Here is a 23,979-nt window from a genome sequence, read left to right on the forward strand (position 1 = left end):
TCAACTGGAGCACAAAAGCAGCAGATCAGAGTCTCAGCTGAGTCGTTCAGAGGAAAGAGGACGATATTCTGGACACGTCTCCACAAGGAGGAACATCATGAAACAAAAAGTAAAAGTGAATAAAAAGTCGGTTTAAAATAAAGTCAATGTCTTGATTTATTTTGTGCAAATAAATTTCTATTATGTGAAACTGGTTCTAAAAATGTCAGTCCCAATAAGCCCCCGCCACTCCTCACTGATCATTTCCGGTTCCGGGTTCTTCTTGTGCCAGCAGCCACAGAGCAGAGGGAGGAAAGATGGCGGCGGCCGAGTCTGACAGAGATCCACCGTCAGCTTTATGCTCTGAGTTCCTGAATTTCTCCGCCAAAGACACGGCGTCGGTAAGCGGCTCCTGGAGCTGTCAGCCCCGCTGACGGTGTGCCGGTACTTCCTGCTCCGCGGCTGGACGCGGTGTTTGGGTCTGCCTGCGGCTCGTGCTAATGCTAACGCTAACGCTGAGACGTGAAAAACATCTGGCTGAGATTAAACCAGCTGCTGTCACCTGTCAGCGCGCGCTCTCCGCTCAGACTCCCGCCGCGGGCTTCGTCCAACATGTCGGCCCGTTTCAAACGCTTCTGTAATGGTTATTTACCGTTTATTTACCGTCACACCGGTGTTACAACCGATTCTGTTCGGCTCCGTGTCACAGCTCGACGTCACACACCGGCACGTGAACGCGGCTCAGGTGCGCACACCTGTCCGAACAGGTGACTCCGTCTCAATACAGTGACGACATCTGACTGAGTTGATAAGATATGAAGTCGGATTGTGTCATAACACCGGTCACAACAACAATAACAATAGCCCACCGCTATTGAAGCTGTGGAGCCGGTACCGGTACCGGTACCGGAATATTAAAAAGAAGAAGAAGGAGTTAACAGCATCAACGTGACAGAAAGAGTTCAGAAACGATGAGTCCGTGTTTCAGGCTCAACACATGTATGTTACTGTTGTTGACAGCTGCTGTGATCCATGTTTGTTCATCCTCAGCTGCGGTTGTTTCTTGGTCACGTGGCAGGAAACCGAACTGAACCGGTCAAAACTGGAACTGACATTTTTCATTTTTCTGTAATTTTCGAAACCAAATTCATGTTCTGTTGCCATGTTGGAGAACCCGGTTGTCATGGCGTCACAGTTTAAGTGGTTCGTGTTCTCTGGGTTTGAACAGACGCAGCAACAGACAGCAAACTGAAACAAACTAAGCACACAGACTAAATCCAGCAGGGAGGGAAGGACAACGAGGGACAGGTGTAACGGTGTCACGTACCGGCGTCACGTCCCCTTAACGGCGTCACGGGGGTGTTAAGGGGACGTGACGCCTGGTGATGGTGACGCCTGGTGATGGTGATGCGGTGATGGTGACGCCTGGTGATGGTGACGCCTGGTGATGGTGATGCGGTGATGGTGACGCCTGGTGATGGTGACGCCTGGTGATGCGGTTAAATAGATGTTTAATAGATTAATAGTTGATCCCACAGACTGAATATTGATCTTATCAGTTCTTCTAGGTTGTTGTATCATCTTCATCACTGAAAATATACATTTAATAAACCTCGTCCATCTCCTCTCTTTTCTCCTCCTTTCCTTTCTCCTCTCTTTCCTCCTCCTCCTCCTCTCTATCCTCCTCAGCGGTGGCTGGAGGCAGCTGACTTGCAGCATGAGGTGTACCATCACCTGGCCGTGTATGTACCCAGAATCCTTTGCCTGGGGCCGAGTGGGGTCAGCAGCAGGGAGGAGCAGAGGGAGGAGCAGAGGGAGGAGCTGGCCTCTCAGCTGCTCCTCCTTGCTCCTCTGGAGTGGCTCCTGCTGGGGGAGGAGCCAGCGGCTGGCCTGGCTCTCCTGCAGGAAAACAACAAGCCGTCACCGCTGTGTGGCCATGTCTTCAAGGTGGGAGAGCCCACCTACTCCTGCAGGTAACACACACACACACACCTGTACAGGTAACACACATATACACACACACACACACACACCTGTACAGGTAACACACATATACACACACACACACACACACCTGTACAGGTAACACACATATACACACACACACCTGTACAGGTAACACACATATACACACACACACACACACACCTGTACAGGTAACACACATATACACACACACACACACACACACACACCTGTACAGGTAACACACATATACACACACACACCTGTACAGGTAACACACATATACACACACACACACACACACACACCTGTACAGGTAACACACACACACACACACACACACACACACACACACACATCTGTACAGGTAACACATACACACACCTGTACAGGTAACACACACACGCACGCACACCTATCCAGGTAACACACACACATACCTGTACAGGTAACACACACACACACACACACACACACACACACACACACACACACCTATCCAGGTAACACACACACACACACACACACACACACACACACACACACACACACACACACACACACACACACACACCTATCCAGGTAACACACACACACACACACACACACACACACACACACACACACACACACATCTGTACAGGTAACACATACACACACCTGTACAGGTAACACACACACGCACGCACACCTATCCAGGTAACACACACACATACCTGTACAGGTAACACACACACACACACACACACACACACACACACACACACACACACACCTATCCAGGTAACACACACACACGCGCACACACACACACACACACACATCTGTACAGGTAACACATACACACACGCACACCTATCCAGGTAACACACACACATACCTGTACAGGTAACACAGACACACACACACACACACACACACACACACACACACACACACACACACACACACACACACACACACACACACACCTATCCAGGTAACACACACTCACACTTGTACAGGCAACCCAGTGTTGCATCATGTATTAACCGTGTGTGTGTGTGTGTGTGTGTGTGTGTGTGTGTGTGTGTGTGTGTGTGTTCAGGGAGTGTGCAGCTGACCCTACATGTGTTCTGTGCATGCAGTGTTTCCTGGGCAGTGTTCACAAAGAGCATCGATACAGGGTAAGTTCTCACACACACACACACACACACACACACACACACACACACACACACACACACACACCTACACCTACCCGCATCCTGTGTGTGTTCAGATGACCACATCAGGAGGAGGAGGTTTCTGTGACTGTGGAGATTCTGAAGCCTGGAAGAACGGTCCTTACTGCCAGAAACACACTCCTACAGACATCAGAGACACAGAGGAGGTGAGACGTCCGTCTGTCTGTCCGTCCGTCCGTCCGTCCGTCCGTCTGGTCACCATGTCCTGTCTGTCCCTACAGGACCCTGTATCTCAGCTTCCTGCTGATATGGTTGCCCGCGGTTACAGCATCTTCTCCATCATCCTGAAGTACGCTGTGGACCTGCTGACCTGGAACCAGGAGGACAGTCTACCTGCAGGACTGGAGCCTCCGTACGCACACACACACACACACAGAGACACACACACACACACACATACACAGCACTTCAGTAACTTCACAGTAAAGTGTGTATTCATACTTACCCTATCTCTCTCTGTGTGTGTGTGTGTGTGTGTGTGTGTGTGTGTAATATATATGTGTGTATGTGTGCACATGCGTGCAGGGACAGAGGAGACTCCTACTACTGCATGCTGTTCAATGATGAAGTCCACACGTATGAACAGGTGATCTACACGCTGCAGAAAGCCGTCAGCTGCAGTCAGAAAGAAGCCGTCAGCTTCGCCACCACCGTGGACCGAGACGTCAGTACACACACTCTCTCACACACATGCACAAACTCACACACAAACTCACACACACACTCTCACTCACACACACTCACACACAGTAATAAAAGGTTCAAGATGGCGGCTCTGAAGGAGGAGCATTTCAGAGGTGAAAGCAGCAATTTCCTGTTGCAGGTTGACTGATTTATATTTATATCCATCCATCCATCATCTATACCCGCTTCATCCTGAACAGGGTCACGGGGGGCGGAGCCTATCCCAGCTCACATTGGGCAAAGGCAGGATTCACCTGGACAGGTGGTCAGTCCATCACAGGGCCACATAGAGACAGACGGAAACAAAGACCGTTCACGCTCTCATTCACACCTCAGGGACATTTGTAGAACCACCAGTTAACCTGAGGTTCATGTTTCTGGATGGTGGGAGGAAGCTGGAGAACCGAGAGAACCCACGCAGGCACACGGAGAACCCCAAACCTTTTCGCTGTGAAGCGACAATGCTAACCACTGCACCGCCCTATATTTGTATATTTATATTAAATATTGTATTATTATATATTTATATTAAATAATTTATTAAATATTATTTGTGTGTGCAGGGCAGGAAGTCGGTTCGATATGGAGACTTCCAGTTCTGTGAACAGGCCAAGTCTGTGATAGTGGTGAGTTTTAACATGATACACACTGACCACTTGTTCTCACCTGTCCTCACCTGTCCTCACCTGTTCTCACCTGTCCTCACCTGTTCTCACCTGTCCTCACCTGTCCTCACCTGTTCTCACCTGTTCTCACCTGTCCTCACCTGTCCTCACCTGTTCCCACCTGCTCACACAGAGGAACACCAGCCGTCAATCAAAGCCTCTCCGTGTTCAGGTGATGCACTCGTCTGTTGTGGCTCATCAGTGCTTCGCTCTGAAGGCTTTGGGCTGGTTGGGACAGATCATCCAGTACTCTGGTACGTCTGGACTTCATTACTCACAATCCCTCAGTGGGTGTCACTGCTGCTCCGAATAACTGTTTGGGTTCTTGCAGATGGTCTGCGGAGGGTCTTGTGTCAGGTGGGCCTACAGAAAGGTCCAGAGGGAGAGAACTCCTCAGTAGTCGACCGGCTGATGCTCAACGACTCTAAGATGTGGAAAGGTAACCACTCAGAGCCAATCACGTGTCAGTATCAATCAATCAGTCCATCTGCAGAGGTAGTGATGTAACAGGGTTCAGGTAACATCACCTGGTGTGTGTCCGCAGGAGCGAGGAACATCTACCACCAGCTGCTGATGAACAGCCTCCTCATGGACGTCAAGTACAAGAAGACCTTCGCTATCCAGTTTGCCAAGGTAACACCTAATCAATACACCTGATCAACACACCTTATCAACACACCTGATCAACACACCTGATCAATACACCTTATCAACACACCTGATCAACACACCTGATCAATACACCTGATCAACACACCTGATCAACACACCTTATCAACACACCTGATCAACACACCTGATCAATACACCTTATCAACACACCTGATCAACACACCTGATCAATACACCTGATCAACACACCTGATCAACACACCTGATCAACACACCTTATCAACACACCTGATCAACACACCTGATCAATACACCTTATCAACACACCTGATCAACACACCTGATCAATACACCTGATCAACACACCTGATCAACACGCCTGATCAACACGCCTGATCAACACACCTGATCAACACGCCTGATCAATACGCCTGATCAATACGCCTGATCAACACACCTGATCAATACACCAGCAGCGACCTCTGACCCTGAGGTGACATGTGTCCACCTGCAGAACTACAGACGCCTGCAGACAGACTTCATGGAGGACGACCATGAGCGAGTAGTGTCAGTGACCTCCCTGTCAGTGCAGCTCTTCACCGTGCCCACCATGGTGAGTACTCCTCCTCCTCCTCGTCCTCCTCCTCTGCACCTCCACACACACCTCTCTCTGTGTGTGTGTGTGTGTGTGTGTGTGTGTGTGTGTGTGTGTGTGTGTGTGTGTGTGTGTGTGTGTGTGTGTGTGTGCTGCAGGCCCGGATGCTGATGGTGGAGGAGAACCTGATGACCACCATCATCAGGACCTTCGTGGATCACCTCCGTCACAGAGACCTGCAGGGACGCTTCCAGTTCGACCGCTACACCTCCCAGCAGGCCTTCAAGTTCGGCCGAGTCCAGAGCCTCATCGGAGACCTCAAGTGAGACACGAGTCAGACACGAGTCGGACACCTGTCAGACACGATTCAGACACCTGTCAGACACCTGTCAGACACGATTCAGACACCTGTCAGACACCTGTCGGACACGATTCAGACACCTGTCAGACACCTGTCGGACACGAGTCAGACACGAGTCGGACACGAGTTGGACACCTGTCAGACACGAGTCGGACACCTGTCGGACACGATTCAGACACCTGTCAGACACGAGTCGGACACCTGTCGGACACGATTCAGACACCTGTCAGACACCTGTCAGACACGAGTCGGACACGATTCAGACACCTGTCGGACACGATTCGGACACCTGTCGGACACCTGTCGGACACGATTCGGACACCTGTCGGACACCTGTCGGACACGATTCAGACACCTGTCAGACACCTGTCGGACACGATTCAGACACCTGTCGGACACGATTCGGACACCTGTCGGACACACCACTTCCTTTGTCTGCAGGTACGTCCTGATCAGTCCTCCCTCTGAGTGGAGCGATCAGCTCAGACGGAAGTTTCTAGAAGGTCTGGACGCTTTTCTGGAGCTGCTCAAGTGCATGCAGGTAACCCTGAGACAAACTGCAAGGCCCACCTGCACAGATGCAGCCTGTCTGTCCCTCTGAAGCCGTCCATCTGAACCTGTCTCTGTCTCTCTGCCCCTGTCTCTGTCTCAGGGTATGGACCCGGTGGTGAGACAGGTAGGTCAGCACATAGAGATGGAGCCTGAGTGGGAGGCAGCGTTCACCCTGCAGATGAAACTGACTCACATTATCTCCATGATCCAGGAGTGGTGCTCCACTGATGTGAGGCTACACACTACATACACACAACGTGTTACACACTATCAATCTATCAATCACATCACATCGCTATCAATCAATAACTGATCAGTTTTGTGTGTGTGTGTCAGGAGCGTGTGCTGATTGAGGCCTACAGGAAGTGTCTGAGCGCACTCAGTCACTGTCACAGCGGCCTCCCAGACGGGGAACAGCCAATCAGCTTGAGTCTGGCCAGTCACTGTGTGGAGACGTTCAGGTACCAGGTGTCTCAGGACAAAGTGTCCATACACCTGCCGGTCTGCAGGCTGCTGGCAGGTAAACACACACACACAAACACAGTGTGCACATGCGTTCCTGCTGTCTGCAGGAGATTAACATCAGAAGGCCGGGTTGGGTACACGGGCCAGTGTTTGCCTACCAGTGGTGTCAAGACTCCACCTGCTGTTCATATACATTAAAATACAGTAATTAATAATTAATACACAGATCAGTAATTAATACTCGGCGATCAGTAATCAATACAGAGAGATCAGTAATCAATACGCAGAGATCAGTAATCAATACAGAGAGATCAGTAATCAATACGCAGAGATCAGTAATCAATACAGAGAGATCAGTAATCAATACGCAGAGATCAGTAATCAATACAGAGAGATCAGTAATCAATACGCAGATCAGTAATCAATACAGAGAGATCAGTAATCAATACGCAGAGATCAGTAATCAATACAGAGAGATCAGTAATCAATACGCAGAGATCAGTAATCAATACGCAGAGATCAGTAATCAATACAGAGAGATCAGTAATCAATACGCAGAGATCAGTAATCAATACAGAGAGATCAGTAATCAATACAGAGAGATCAGTAATCAATACGCAGAGATCAGTAATCAATACGCAGAGATCAGCAATCAATGCGCAGAGATCAGTAATCAATACAGAGAGATCAGTAATCAATACCCAGAGATCAGTAATCAATACGCAGAGATCAGTAATCAATACGCAGAGATCAGTAATCAATACAGAGATCAGTAATCAATACCCAGAGATCAGTAATCAATACCCAGAGATCAGTAATCAATACGCAGAGATCAGTAATCAACAGAGAGATCAGTAATCAATACCCAGAGATCAGTAATCAATACGCAGAGATCAGTAATCAATACAGAGAGATCAGTAATCAATACCCAGAGATCAGTAATCAATACGCAGAGATCAGTAATCAATACAGAGAGATCAGTAATCAATACGCAGAGATCAGTAATCAATACAGAGAGATCAGTAATCAATACGCAGAGATCAGTAATCAATACAGAGAGATCAGTAATCAATACGCAGATCAGTAATCAATACAGAGAGATCAGTAATCAATACGCAGAGATCAGTAATCAATACAGAGAGATCAGTAATCAATACCCAGAGATCAGTAATCAATACGCAGAGATCAGTAATCAATACAGAGAGATCAGTAATCAATACGCAGAGATCAGCAATCAATGCGCAGAGATCAGTAATCAATACAGAGAGATCAGTAATCAATACCCAGAGATCAGTAATCAATACGCAGAGATCAGTAATCAATACGCAGAGATCAGTAATCAATACAGAGATCAGTAATCAATACCCAGAGATCAGTAATCAATACCCAGAGATCAGTAATCAATACGCAGAGATCAGTAATCAACAGAGAGATCAGTAATCAATACCCAGAGATCAGTAATCAATACGCAGAGATCAGTAATCAATACAGAGAGATCAGTAATCAATACCCAGAGATCAGTAATCAATACGCAGAGATCAGTAATCAATACAGAGAGATCAGTAATCAATACCCAGAGATCAGTAATCAATACCCAGAGATCAGTAATCAATACGCAGAGATCAGTAATCAATACAGAGAGATCAGTAATCAATACCCAGAGATCAGTAATCAATACATCATTCTTCCTCCTCCTCAGGTCTCCATGTTCTCCTCAGCAGGACGGAGGTGGCATCTCGGTTCCCGGAGCAGCTCCCTCTGGTCAGTAACATGTCTTCCTCCTCACTGATCACTGAATTGATTAATCATTATTGATTGGGTTTATATCTGTCCTCAGGGTGAACTCAGCCCCCCCCTCCTCATTGAGCTCCCCCTCCGCTGCCTCGTGCTCTGTGCCCAGGTGCATGCTGGGATGTGGAGGAGGAACGGCTTCTCTCTCATCAACCAGGTGAGTCCAGACTTGCTGATCAATACTGACGGATCACGAGCAGACATGCACCTGTCAGTATAAATGTATTGTTTCCTGTTGTTGTTATTTCCTCTTGTTTTTTTTCCACTGTTGTTGTTGTTTACCTATTTCAGATCTATTATTATCACAATGTCAAGTGTAGAGTGGAGATGTTCGACAAAGACATCATCATGCTGCAGGTAAAACTGGATTCTACTGACTGATTCTATTGAGATTCTACTGACTGATTCTATTGAGATTCTACTGACTGATGTGTGTTTCTGTTGTGATGCAGGCGGGGGCGTCCATGATGGATCCAAACCACTTCCTGATGATCGTTATGAGTCGATTCGAACTGTTTCACATTTTCAGCTCCGCAGACGTCAGGAAGAGATACAGAGAGGCTAACAAGGTCAGTACTGACTACTGACTCTACTGACTCTCTACTGACCCTCTACTGACCCTCTACTGACTCTCTACTGACCCTCTACTGACCCTCTACTGGCACTCTACTGACCCTCTACTGACACTCTACTGACAGTCTAATGACCCTCTACTGACCGTCTACTGACACACTACTGACCCTCTACTGACACTCTGCTGACAGTCTAATGACCCTCTACTGACCCTCTACTGACCCTCTACTGACTCTACTGACACTCTACTGACAGTCTAATGACCCTCTACTGACCCTCTGCTGACCCTCTACTGACCCTCTACTGACACTCTACTGACAGTCTAATGACCCTCTACTGACCCTCTACTGACTCTACTGACACTCTACTGACACTCTACTGACCCTCTACTGACACTCTACTGACAGTCTAATGACACTCTACTGACACTCTACTGACTCTACTGACACTCTACTAACACTCTACTGACGCTCTACTGACTCTACTGACCTCTACTGACACTCTACTGACAGTCTAATGACCCTCTACTGACACTCTACTGACCCTCTACTGACACTCTACTGACAGTCTAATGACCCTCTACTGACCCTCTATTGACTCTACTGACTCTACTGACCCTCTACTGACACTCTACTGACTCTACTGACCCTCTACTGACACTCTACTGACACTCTACTGACACTCTACTGACACTCTACTGACTCTAATGACACTCTACTGACCCTCTACTGACTCTACTGACACTCTACTGACGCTCTACTGACTCTACTGACACTCTAGTGACCCTCTACTGACTCTCTACTGAGCCTCTACTGACACTCTACTGACTCTCTACTGACTCTACTGACTCTCTACTGAGCCTCTACTGACACTCTACAGACTCTCTACTGAGCCTCTACTGACACTCTACTGACTCTCTACTGACTCTACTGACTCTCTACTGACACTCTACAGACTCTCTAGTGACCCTTTACTGACTCTACTGAGCCTCTACTGACTCTCTACTGACTCTCTACTGACTCTACTGACTCTCTACTGAGCCTCTACTGACAATCTACAGACTCTCTACTGAGCCTCTACTGACGCTCTACTGACTCTACTGACGCTCTACTGACTCTACTGACGCTCTACTGACTCTACTGACGCTCTACTGACTCTACTGACACTCTACTGACTCTACTGACGCTCTACTGACTCTACTGACACTCTAGTGACCCTCTACTGACTCTCTACTGAGCCTCTACTGACACTCTACTGACTCTCTACTGAGCCTATACTGACACTCTACTGACTCTACTGAGCCTCTACTGACACTCTACTGAGCCTCTACTGACACTCTACTGACTCTACTGACGCTCTACTGACTCTACTGACGCTCTACTGACACTCTACTGACTCTACTGACGCTCTCCTGATTCTACTGACACTCTACTGACACTCTACTGACTTTACTGACACTCTACTGACGCTCTACTGATTCTACTGACACACTACTGTGTCCCACAGGACCTGGTCCAACAGAACACTCTGATTGAGGAGATGCTTCACCTCATCGCCATGGTAATTGGTGAGTCCGTCTGCTGTTTTTATCTAAAAAAAATTCACACTTAATTTGAAGAATCTAGAGGGGAGGTCCTACTGTCTGTGTGTGTGTGTGTGTGTGTGTGTGCGTGTGCGTGTGCGTGTGCGCGTGTGTGTGTGTGCGTGTGCGTGTGTGCCTGCTACAGGTGAGCGGTATGTTTCAGGTGTCGGACAGGTGGAGCCCTTCGATGAGGTCAGAAGAGAAATCATCCACCAGCTGTCAATCAGAGCGATGGCTCACAGTGAGCTGGTGAAGGCTCTACCTGAGAACGTGAGACACCTGTCTGCCTGCCTGTCTGTCTGTGTCAGTCAGTCTGTCTGTCTGCCTGCCTGCCTGTCTGTCTGTCTGTCCTTCTACCTGTTTCTCAGACTGTGTTTGTGTGTCCTCAGGGGAACAAGGAAACAGGTCTGGAGAGAGTCATCGACAGCGTAGCTTCTTTCAAGTCAGTCTGTTTTCTACAACACTTCGACCTTAAATACTCCTCCACCCTAACATCTGTCAGTCCACCTTAAATACTCCTCCACCCTAACATCTGTCAGTCCACCTTAAATACTCCTCCACCCTCACATCTGTCAGTCCACCTTAAATACTCCTCCACCCTAACATCTGTCAGTCCAAATTAAACAATGATTCACCCTCTCCCTGACTGCAGTAGTGACTGCAGTACTGTGTCATACTGACTGCATACTGTGTGTACTTGTACCTGTACAGGAAGCCAGGTGTGACGGGGCGTGGCCTGTATGAACTTCGCTCTGAGTGGAACAAACACTTCAACCTTTACTTCCATCACTACAGCAGAGCGGATCAGTCCAAGGTGAGTCCAGGGTGAGTGTGTACTCTGATTACTGTGTACTCTGATGTTGCTGATGCATGTTGTCATGGTAACTGTGCGGATGCTGTTTCAGGCTGAGGAGGCTCAGAGGAAGCTGAGGAGACAGAACGGAGAGGACACAGGTAAAAACACCTGTCTAAACATCCACAGGACCCACAGATCACCTGGTCACCACGGTAACCTGTGTGTGTGTGTGTGTGTGTGTGTGTGTGTGTGTGTGTGTGTGTGTGTGTGTGTTTGCAGCCCTGCCCCCTCCCCTCCCTCCCCCCCTCTGTCCCCTGTTCGGCAGCCTGGTGAACCTGCTGCAGTGTGACGTGCTGCTGGCAGTAGAGGGCGCTGTGCTACAGTGGGCCGTGGAGCCCAGCGGTGGGGGCTGGACCGAGTCCATGCTGCAGAGGGTGAGTGTGTACTCTATGTACTATGTACTCTGTGTACTGTGTAATCTGTGGGTCTGATTTACTGAAGGTTTGTGTGAGTAAAATCAGGTGCAAACTCTACACCACCCCCAAAAATGTGACCAAGCTGATCTACTAACGACGTGCAGCGAGGATTGCATCTTTCTAATGTGCAGTTTAACACACGTTGTCCATTCTGCATGTTTTCCTCCATCTTATGTAATATTGGACATTTCTACCTGAAGGAGTACAATACTGAGAGGAAACATGCAAATAGAACAATTTAGGTTAGGTTTGGTTAGATAGTTACTTTATTAATCCCCAAGGGGAAATTTTTTTCGCTACAGCAGCATACAGGAAGCAATAAGATAATAATAGAATAATAAAAAGCAATAAAATAGCAGTAAAAAATATTAAATATAAAATGCACAGTATATACAGTATATACACAGTACAGTATGTATCTATATATATATTATATACAAACAACCAAGAAACACAGTCAACAGTGTTATTGTTGTGTGATGGATTTTGCCAGAGGTGAGTTATTGTACAGTCTTATTGCTGTCGGCAGGAATGATCTCCTGTATCAGGAATGATCTCCTGTATCTGGAACGATCTCCTGTATCTGGAACGATCTCCTGTATCTGGAACGATCTCCTGTATCAGGAATGATCTCCTGTATCAGGAATGATCTCCTGTATCTGGAATGATCTCCTGTATCTGGAATGATCTCCTGTATCTGGAATGATCTCCTGTATCAGGAATGATCTCCTGTATCTGGAATGATCTCCTGTATCTGGAATGATCTCCTGTATCAGGAATGATCTCCTGTATCTGGAATGATCTCCTGTATCTGGAATGATCTCCTGTATCTGGAATGATCTCCTGTATCTGGAACGATCTCCTGTATCTGGAACGATCTCCTGTATCTGGAATGATCTCCTGTATCTGGAATGATCTCCTGTATCTGGAATGATCTCCTGTATCTGTCCTTGTGACAGCGGAGCTGAAGGAATCTTTTGGAGAAAGTGCTCCGCTGTCCCTGCAGCAGCGGAGCACTTTCTCACCCGCAATGATATTTACTGAACCTGGAAGTAGAAACAGGAGAAGTGATTGTTGTGTATTTTAGTACGACTGAAGGTTTTAATCAGATGGACATCAGGAGAAACGGCTGCTCTTATTGTGAAGGAGACGCAGGAAACCAGAGAATATGTAGAGAACGAGGTTTTACGATGGAGGCAAAAAAAATATTCTGACATGTCATTTGTCAGCGATGATATTTCTGAACTGAATAATGATTGAACCAAAAACAAGGAGGAGCCACGAAATACTAGCAATTAAAAAAACTTCTTACGACTCAGCATTTTCCTGCCTCTGGGTCATTCCACCTTATTGCTGCTTGGATCTCCCATCAGTCCCGTTATTTAGGTTTGCTGTCCCGGGTCCTGAATGTGTCGCTGTCCCGTACCTTTATTTGAGATCTTTGTAAATCCGGCCCTGTGTTTACTATGCGAGTTCTGTGTGTACTGTGTGTACTATGTGTGTACTGTGGGAGTAGTGTGCTATGGGAGTACTGTGTGTACTGTGTGTACTATGGGAGCTCTGTGTGTACTATGGGAGTACTGTGTGTACTATGTGTGTACTATGAGTACAGTGTGTACTCTGTGTGTACTCTGTGTACAGGTGCTCCACCTGGTGGGCATGTCTCTGCTGGAGGAGCAGCAGCAGCTGGAGAACAGCAGTGGAGACGATGACATCACCTTCAACTACACCGGCAAGATCACACGTCAGTACACACGTGTGTGTGCGTGTGTGTTTCTGTGAGGATGACATCATCATTGATGTGTGTGTTGTTGTTTGTTTATTGGTAAATTAATGTTCAGGTCCAGGTGAAGCTCCCAGTACTTCAGGAAGTGTCCTGGCTCTGCTGGAGAGTCTGCAGAACGCTCCTCACCTGGAGGTCCACAAGGACATGATCACCTGGATCCTCAAGGTACCGAGGACGACGTGACTCCTGTAGACGTGTTGATGCTCATTCACACTGTTGATGTTTGTTTGTTTGTTTGTTTGTTTGTTTGTGTACAGATGGTGTCAAACATCAAAACGATGAGAGAACGAACGTTGTCCAGCTCCACCATCACCATTAGCCAGAGGCGGGGCCTGGAGGAGGTGAGACATTCACACCACGTCCTGTTCATCTTTGTTTGTGACTGCGTCAGACAAACATCCAGCAGGAACAAACAAAGTGAGGAGTAATCGATGAATGGATGGACGGACGGACGATGGATGGATGGATGGACGGACGATGGATGGATGGATGGACGGACGGATGATGGATGGAAGGATGGATGGACGGACGGATGATGGATGGATGGATGGACGGACGGATGATGGATGGATGGACGGATGGATTGATGGATGATGGATGGATGGACGGACGGATGATGGATGGACGGACGGACGGATGATGGATGGATGGATGGATGATGGACGGACGGATGATGGATGGATGGACGGACGGATGGTTGGACGGATGATGGATGGATGGATGGACGGACGGATGGATGGATGGATTGATAGAATGATGGATTGATGGATGGATGGACGGACGGATGGAGGATGGATTGATGGATGGATGGACGGACGGATGGATGGAGGGTGGATGATGGATGATTGATGGATGGATGGATGATTGATGATGGATGGATGATTGATGGATGATGGATGGATGGATGATTGATGGATTGATGGATGGATGGATGATTGATGGATTGATGGAATGATGGATTGATGGATTGATGGGTGGTGCAGACGGTGAGAGACAAAGACAAGGCGGAGAGGAAGAGGAAGGCAGAGATGGCTCGGCTTCGGCGGGAGAAGATCATGGCTCAGATGTCTGAGATGCAGAAACATTTCATCAACGAGAACAAAGAACTGTTCCAGCAAAGTCTGGAGGAGCTGGAGGCGTCGACGTCTGCTGCTGCAGAACACAGGTGCACTGTACACACCTGTATACGCCTGTACACACCTGTACACACCTGTATACGCCTGTACACACCTGTATACGCCTGTATATACCTGTATACGCCTGTATACACATATGTAGACCTGTCTCTCCCCCTCTCCCCTCCAGTCCTCCCAGTTCGGAGCTCACCTGTATCTCTCAGGTGTGCGTTGGTCCCAGGAGGCTGGGCGGGGCTGAGCGCCGTCAGCTGGTGACCTGTATCTTGTGTCAGGAGGAGCAAGAGGTCAGAGGTCACGGCAGAGCTATGGTGCTCGCAGCGTTTGTCCAGAGGTCCACCGTTTTGTCCAAAAACCGCTGCCGCAACCTGCCTGATCCAGGTGGGCGGAGCTACACTCTGACATCACGCAGCCAGTCATCAGTCAGTGTCAATGATTGTTAATGGATGTGAATGTGTGTTTCAGAGCGCCACGAGCCTCTGTTCATGCACCCCGACCTCTCTCTGGGGATCCACACAGCCAGCTGTGGACACATCATGCACGCCGCCTGCTGGCAGAGGTAAGACACTGCAGCTGCATGCTGTCCAATTAGCAGCTCACAGGACTGGTCATAGATGACCACATGATGTGTGTGTGTATGTGTTCAGGTACTTTGAGGCGGTGCAGCTGAAGGAGCAGAGACGTCAGCAGCGTCTGAGAGGTCACACCAGCTACGACGTGGAGAACGGAGAGTTCCTGTGTCCTCTGTGTGAATGTCTGAGCAACACTGTGATCCCCCTGCTGCCACACACACACTCACCTGACCACAGGTACACACTCACCTGACCTCAGGTACACGCTCACCTGACCGCAGGTACACACTCACCTGACCGGAGGTACACGCTCACCTGACCGCAGGTACACGCTCACCTGACCGCAGGTACACACTCACCTGACCGCAGGTACACACTCACCTGACCGGAGGTACACGCTCACCTGACCGCAGGTACACGCTCACCTGACCGCAGGTACACACTCACCTGACCGGACGTACACGCTCACCTGACCGCAGGTACACGCTCACCTGACCGCAGGTACACACTCACCTGACCGGAGGTACACGCTCACCTGACCGCAGGTACACACTCACCTGACCTCAGGTACACACTCACCTGACCACAGGTACACACTCACCTGACCGGAGGTACACGCTCACCTGACCGCAGGTACACGCTCACCTGACCAGAGGTACACACTCACCTGACCGGAGGTACATGCTAACCCGTGTTCTCTGATCTCTCTATTCTTTTTCTCAGTTTTGACCTTCCCAGTCTAGAGGCGTGGCTTAAGACAACTAATCAACTGATGGTAGCACTACACTCGACCCACAGGAAGCAGTCTGACGGTTAGTCTCCTGTCAATCATGTAGTGGGAGGAGTCGCAGCAAGTCACGCCCGCCCAGCTCTGCGTGTTTTGTTGATGTGTTTTTTTATCTGTGTTCCAGGTGCAGCTGAGGGGGCGGAGCCTGTTGTTCCAGTAGGATTCAGAGTTGACTTCACTCCACAGTGAGTCAGCTGCTGTTTGGATTGATTTGATTAATAACCTGCTACAGCTGTCAGTGAATGTGATGATGATGTGTCGATGACGTCAGCAGTGATGTCACTGTGTCCCTTAGCAACCCGTTCTCCAGCAGCGTCAGCGAGATGATCACCACCTTCAGCATGTCCACCTACAAAGTGGGACTTAAAGTGAACCCCAACGAGCAGGACCCAAGAGTCCCGGTGCTGAGCTGGTCCACCTGCGCCTACACCATCCAGAGTATAGGTAAACACACACACACACACACCATCCAGAGTATAGGTAAACACACACACACACACACCATCCAGAGTATAGGTAAACACACACACACACACCATCCAGAGTATAGGTAAACACACACACACACACACACACACCATCCAGAGTATAGGTAAACACACACACACACACACCATCCAGAGTATAGGTAAACAAACACACACACACACACCATCCAGAGTATAGGTAAACAAACACACACACACACACCATCCAGAGTATAGGTAAACACACACACACACCATCCAGAGTATAGGTAAACAAACACACACACACACACCATCCAGAGTATAGGTAAACACACACACACACACACACACACACACACACACACACACACACACACACCACCCAGAGTATAGGTAAACACACACACACACACACACCATCCAGAGTATAGGTAAACACACACACACACACCATCCAGAGTATAGGTAAACACACACACACACACACCATCCAGAGTATAGGTAAACACACACACACACACACACACACCATCCAGAGTATAGGTAAACACACACACACACCATCCAGAGTATAGGTAAACAAACACACACACACACACCATCCAGAGTATAGGTAAACACACACACACACCATCCAGAGTATAGGTAAACAAACACACACACACACACCATCCAGAGTATAGGTAAACACACACACACACACACACACACACACACACACACACACACACACACACACACACCACCCAGAGTATAGGTAAACACACACACACACACACACACACACAGACACACACACACACACCATCCAGAGTATAGGTAAACACACACACACACACACACACACACACACACACACATCCAGAGTATAGGTAAACACACACACCATCCAGAGTATAGGTAAACACACACACACACACACACACCATCCAGAGTATAGGTAAACACACACACACACACACACACACACACACCGGACAGGTCAAAGCATGCTGACAGTGTTTTTGTTTTTGTTTTTTTTCAGAACGCCTCCTGATGGATGAGGAGAAGCCTTTGTTTGGAAGTTTGCCTTGCCGACAGGTAACACACCTGCTAACACACCTGGTAGCTGCTCTATAACAGGAAGCTGCTCTATAACAGGAAGCTGTTGTAGAACAGGGAGTGGCTCTATAACAGGAAGCTGCTCTATAACAGGAAGCTGCTCTATAACAGGAAGCTGCTCTATAACAGGAAGCTGTTCTAGAACAGGAAGCTGTTCTATAACAGGAAGCTGTTCTATAACAGGAAGCTGGTCTATAGCATGATGTTCAGTTTGGTGAACAATAATACCCAACAGACCATTGTTCTCCATTTAAACAAGCTCAATGTGTGTGTGTGTGTGTGTGTGTGTGTGTGTGTGTGTGTGTGTGTGTGTGTGTGTGTGTTGCAGGACGACTGCCTAAGTTCAGTTACCAGGTTCAGTTCAGCCTGTTGGACTGCAGCTCCACTTAAAACTGTTCACACTCACTTCATCAGGCTGCTTGCAGGTACACACACACACACACACACACACACACACACACACACACACACACACACACAGAGAGTGATGAACAGATGTAAATTGTATCATCAGCGTGTAATTAGCGTGTTTTGTGCTGCAGCTCTGGTTCCAGACTCTCAGGTTGAAAACACTCCGTGTATCCTCGACATCGACATGTTTCACCTGCTGGTGAGTTTAACCAGTTCATGTCTGGTTTATGTCCAGTTTAACCAGTTTAAGTTCAGTTTAATTGGTTTGAGATGAGGTTAACCAGTTCATGTCTGGGTTAAGTCCAGGTTAACCCCGTTCAACCAGTTTAAGTTGATTTTAACTGGTCCAGTTAACTTTGAGTGTCTCTGCAGGTTTACAGCGTGTTATCCTACAGTGCAGTTCACAGTCTGGACCAATCAGGACGGAGCGTGGCAGACTCAGGCCACCTCCACCTCCTTCACCTGGTTACTGTGGCTCACCTGGTCCAGATCCTGCTCACCTCCACCACAGGTGACACACACACACACACAAGTATATGTCTAGATGCCCCTCACCTGTCTGTCTGCCCTCACCTGTCTGTCTGCCCCTCACCTGTCTGTGTGCAGAGGAGGTGTGTATGGATCAGGACAGTAGAGGATCAGAGGAGGAGGAGCTCACCTGTCGGCTGTACGGCACCCTGAGGAAACACCTGGGCAGGTGATTATCAGATTATCAGTATTCCATTTTTGAAATCATCAATAAATATTTCAACATTTAACGATATTTTGTTTGTAAATAAACAGTTCTGTTTATTGATCAAAGCCACAGATCGATGTGATTAACCAACTTCTGTGTGTTTCTGTGTGTGTGTGTGTGTGTGTGTGTGTGTGTGTGTGTGTGTGTGTGTGTGTGTGTTGATCAGTGTGTTACCTGAAGTGTCCTCTGGGTGGCAGTTGTTGCGTTGTGTTAAATCCGGTGTGCTGCCGTTCCTCCGAGCTGCCGCCCTCTTCTTCCACCACCTGAACTCTACAGCGCCCCCCGCTGAGCTGCTGGGTGACAGCACGCACCTACACAACACAACAACACACATCAGACTGTCTGGACCTGTTGGAAATAAAATAAACACCCTGTGTGTGTGTGTGTGTGTGTGTGTGTGTGTGTGTGTGTGTGTGTGTAGTTACAGGTCTTGGTCAGTGGGAGGCGCTGTGCAGCTACCTCAGTCTGCCCACCAACCTGCTGCTGCTTCACCACAACCAACATACACTGCTGGAGCCACTGATACGCAGGTAACACACACACACACACACACACACACACACACACACACACACACACACACACACACACACACAGGGAATATGTTTTAACTTAACTTTGGTAACTGTGTGTGTGTGTGTGTGTGTGTGTGTGTGTGTGTGTGTGTGTGTGTGTGTGTGTTCAGGTGGTGTTGTCATCCAGGTGTGAGACAGACGCTGCAGGGGGGCGGAGTCATCATCAGGTTTCCCAGGGAGTCGAACCGACTGATCGAACTGCCAGAAGATTACAGCATCCTGATCAACCAGGCCTCCAGCTTCACGTCAGTACACAGTATACACACAGTATACACTCTGTATACACACAGTATACACTCTATACACACAGTATACATACAGTATACACACAGTATACACACAATATACGCTCAGTATACACACAATATACACAGTATACACAAAATATGCACACAATATATATACACTTTTCACAATATATACACACAATATACAGAACACACTACACACCAGAACCCTGCAGCTGTGTGTGTGAGTGTTACCTGTGCAGGTGTGTATGAACCTTGTGTTACCTGTGCAGGTGTCCCCGGTCCGGTGGGGATAAGTCTCGAGCTCCCACCCTCTGCCTGGTCTGCGGCTCCATGTTGTGCTCTCAGAGTTACTGCTGTCAGACGGAGGTGGACGGAGAGGACGTTGGAGCGTGCACCGCCCACACCTTTACCTGTGGAGCCGGCCTCGGCCTCTTCCTCAGGTAAGACACCTGGCACACTCGGTGGCCCCTCCCACTCTGTGTGGATTCACACTGTGGGCCGTGGGGCATCTGTTAATGAAGGGGGAGGCTCTGGATACACCTGCGAGCTTTGGGCCACCCTCACTTCTCTATAACAGAACCAACAGAACCAGGTGGGTGCAGGCGGACACTCAGGTGTGACACTAGCTTGTGAGAGGAAGAAGGGTTTATGGAATAAATAAGTCCCTCCCACATTTCTGTTACCTGATCAGATCCTCGTCTCTGAAACAGCACATGTACCTGATCAGATCCTCGTCTCTGAAACAGCACATGTACCTGATCAGATCCTCGTCTCTGAAACAGCACATGTAGCGTTCCTCAGGTGCAGCTGCTCGTCCACTCCTAAACACAAATGTTCATGAAAACAGAAAATATGTCTGCTCCAGGTGAGGCCCTGAACACCTGAGCACCTGGGCTTGATAAGCCCCTCCAACTGAAGGGGCAGTGCTTTAAAGAGACGTGTTGTGGTGGACCCTGTGTTAACCTCACCTGTTTGTAGCACACCTGTAGACTCTACTGTGTATCACATGTTCAGTTTATGAGACTTAACTTTGATGTGTGTCTGACGTGTGTGTGTGTGTGTGTGTGTGTGTGTGTGTGTGTGTGTGTGTGTGTGTGTGTGCGCAGGGTCAGAGAGAGTCAGGTGTTGTTTGTTGCAGGAAAGACTAAGGGGTGTTTCTATCCTCCTCCGTACCTCGATGACTACGGAGAAACCGACCAGGGCCTCAAGTACGTGTTGTTGATTGTTGTGTGTTTTCTTTGTTGTTTCTTTATTAGATTTTATGTTATTTGTGTTGTTTGTCGGTATAATTCTTTATTTTATTTTATTTTTTTTATTTTTTTTTGTCTATTTATTCATTGTTGTTATACTTTTACTATTTACTTTTATTGGTTTGTGTGGAGTTTTTGTTTTTGTTTTGTTTGGTTTGTTTATTTATTTGTTTCTGTCATTATTTCCATCCCCTTTTTCCAAAGAAGTTTGGAGGCTATGTAAAATGTAAATAAAAGCAGAGTCTGATGATTTGTAAATCATGTAAACTCATATTTAATTATAAACACACCAAAGACAACACATCAAATGTTGAAACAGACATTTTATTGTTTTATTAAATATCTTCTCATTGTAAATGTAATGTCAGCAGCACGTCTCTATAAAGTTATTCCAGGATCATGTTCACCACTGAGCTGCATCAACTCTTCTTTTAACAACACTCTGGAAACGTTGGGGAACTGAGGAGACCAGTTTCTGGAGTTTTGAAAGTGAAATGTGGTCCCATTCTTGCCTGATAGAGGATTTCAGCTGCTCAACAGTTCAGGGTCTCCTTTGTTGTATTGTTCATGTCCTGATGCTCCAGATGTTTTCAATGATTGACAGGTCTGGACTGCAGGAGGCCAGTTTATCAGCGGACTCTTCTACTAGAGAGCCATGCTGTTGGAATACGTGCAGAATGTGGTTGGACGTTATTCTGCTGAAATAAACAAGACCTTCCCTGAAAGAGACGTCTGGATGGCAGCATATGTTGCTCCAAAACCTGAATATATCATTCAGCAGTAATGCTTCCTTCCAGATGTTCAAGCTACCCATGCCATGTGCACTAATGCATCCTGTACCATCACAGATGCTGGCTTTAGAACTGAGCTGATAACAAGCTGGATGGTCCCTCTCCTCTTTAACCTGGAGGATGCAGCGTCCATGATTTCCAAACAGAATCTCAGATTGTGATCCATCAGACCTCAGGACAGTTGTCCACTTCACCTCAGTCCATCTTCAATGATCTCGGTCCAGAGAAGGTGGCGGTGTTTCTGGATCATGTTTCTATCTGGTTTCTTCTTTGGAGAGTTTTAACCTGCATTTGTGGACGCAGCGATGAACTGTTTTCACAGACGATGGTTTTCACAAGTGTTCCTGAGCCCATGCAGTGATTTCCACTCCAGAATAGTGTGTTTTTAATGCAGTTGTGAAGATCACCACCATCCACCCACAACCATTGATATGTTGTCTTTGGTCTGTTCCAATTCTGAGTTTGTAGTTTATTTATTTGTTTGTTTGTTGTAGGCAGGGGAACCCCCTCCACCTGTGTTTGTGTACAATTTATTTTGTTTATTTGTTTGTTTGTTGTAGGCGGGGGAACCCCCTCCACCTGTGTTTGGAGCGTTACAGGAAGATCGAGCGTCTCTGGCGACAGCACGGCGTCGCTGAGGTCATCGGTCACGCTCAGGAGGCCAATCAGACGCTGGTTGCCATTGACTGGCAGCACTTGTGATGTTAGCCTCGGCCACGCCCCCTTTACAGAGAGACAACCACTGACTGGCTCTCAGCCTTCAACCGCCCCCTCCTTGAACCAGTCAGCTTCCTGCAGACCCGTGCTGAACTCGGATCAACTTTCAGGGATTTTTTTCAAGCTGTTCGGCTCCTGACCTTCGACCTCTGACCCTCCCCATGTCTCAGTCCACCAATCAGAGAGAAGCAATAACACTGAAATCATCTGTGTTCCCGCCCACAGGGACAAAAACAGGACTTTGTGACGGTTTCTATTCAAACTGACCTGGTCGACTACCAAGAGTTTTAGTGTGTAACAGTCTGACGGGCATCTCCATGGCAACAGCAGTGCTGGGCAGTAACACATTATAGTAATGGGGTTACTGTGAGTACTCTGTAAAATAATGGGAGTACTCTCAGCGAATATTGAGTTCCACCTGCAAACACCTGCCTATCAATCGAACAATCAGATGACAGATCCAATTACATGATCAGTGTCAGTCGTCTGATGACGATCAATAATCTGTCACTTTATTGTTAATGAACCAACATAGACATATAGACAACGTACAGGGGTCCCTGTAGACCGGGGCCACACTCGAGGCTCTGGTTCTTTTTCAATCTAGTGACTGATCAATCGATTGATTGATTGACAGGTCGATGGCTGCAGCTTGGACTTTACAGTCTCCATGGCGACAGAGTTAATTCTGAAATTGTGTCTTATTGAGCTCCAGCTGAGTATTGATCAGTAAAAACATATCCGAACTGCGTATTGATCAGGAACATCATTGGTTTAGTTTGTTTTATTTAAAGAGGTGATTGGGGGTTTGCAGTGAGATGTCACTTCCTGTTTTATGTTTTCATATTTTATTTCAACGTCAGACTCAGTCTTAGTTTTGATGATCAGCTGATCGCCTCCGCAGCATGTTGCCTCGTCACCGCGTCATTGATCACGTGACCTGTTAATATGTGAATTCTTGTATAAATGACGACATGTACCATATTGTAAAAGAAGAAAACCACTAAAATCTTGGAAGGACTTCATTGTTCTGTGATCGATCAATTTATCAGGAATCAATCAGCAAATGTCATCATGACTTATTGATCATTGAGCAAC

General features: G+C 47.7%; 1 protein-coding gene across 4 annotated transcripts; it reads left to right on the plus strand.

Moving 5' to 3' along the window:
* Positions 1-261: 261 nt before the first annotated feature.
* Positions 262-23,902, plus strand: ubr2 (ubiquitin protein ligase E3 component n-recognin 2). Of its 4 annotated transcripts, none has more exons than XM_069177145.1 (46): positions 262-380; positions 1,669-1,952; positions 3,032-3,110; positions 3,206-3,316; positions 3,392-3,522; positions 3,696-3,834; positions 4,418-4,480; positions 4,653-4,773; positions 4,851-4,958; positions 5,064-5,152; positions 5,646-5,744; positions 5,885-6,048; positions 6,529-6,628; positions 6,740-6,868; positions 6,976-7,159; positions 8,804-8,865; positions 8,942-9,052; positions 9,187-9,252; positions 9,348-9,464; positions 10,975-11,035; positions 11,196-11,320; positions 11,440-11,492; positions 11,762-11,864; positions 11,956-12,004; positions 12,126-12,280; positions 13,964-14,066; positions 14,164-14,273; positions 14,366-14,449; positions 15,092-15,273; positions 15,414-15,622; positions 15,707-15,800; positions 15,889-16,050; positions 16,537-16,625; positions 16,725-16,785; positions 16,896-17,044; positions 18,074-18,129; positions 18,479-18,575; positions 18,693-18,760; positions 18,934-19,072; positions 19,168-19,258; positions 19,464-19,594; positions 19,719-19,827; positions 19,983-20,117; positions 20,393-20,563; positions 21,230-21,331; positions 22,725-23,902. In XM_069177145.1, the coding sequence occupies exons 1-46, from the start codon at positions 297-299 to the stop codon at positions 22,864-22,866; spliced, it is 5,271 nt and encodes a 1,756-aa protein (XP_069033246.1). In that variant the 5' UTR covers positions 262-296; the 3' UTR covers positions 22,867-23,902. The 4 variants fall into 4 exon arrangements, with proteins under 4 accessions (XP_069033246.1, XP_069033247.1, XP_069033248.1 ...); XM_069177146.1 differs by having other exon boundaries at positions 19,725-19,827; XM_069177147.1 differs by lacking the exon at positions 4,418-4,480.
* The last annotated feature ends 77 nt before the right edge of the window (positions 23,903-23,979 follow it).

This window comes from Embiotoca jacksoni, unplaced genomic scaffold (genome assembly GCF_022577435.1).
Source record: "Embiotoca jacksoni isolate LCO1_2020_lvr unplaced genomic scaffold, fEmbJac1.0.p SCAF_70, whole genome shotgun sequence".
In the NCBI taxonomy this organism is placed as follows: Eukaryota; Metazoa; Chordata; class Actinopteri; family Embiotocidae; genus Embiotoca; species Embiotoca jacksoni.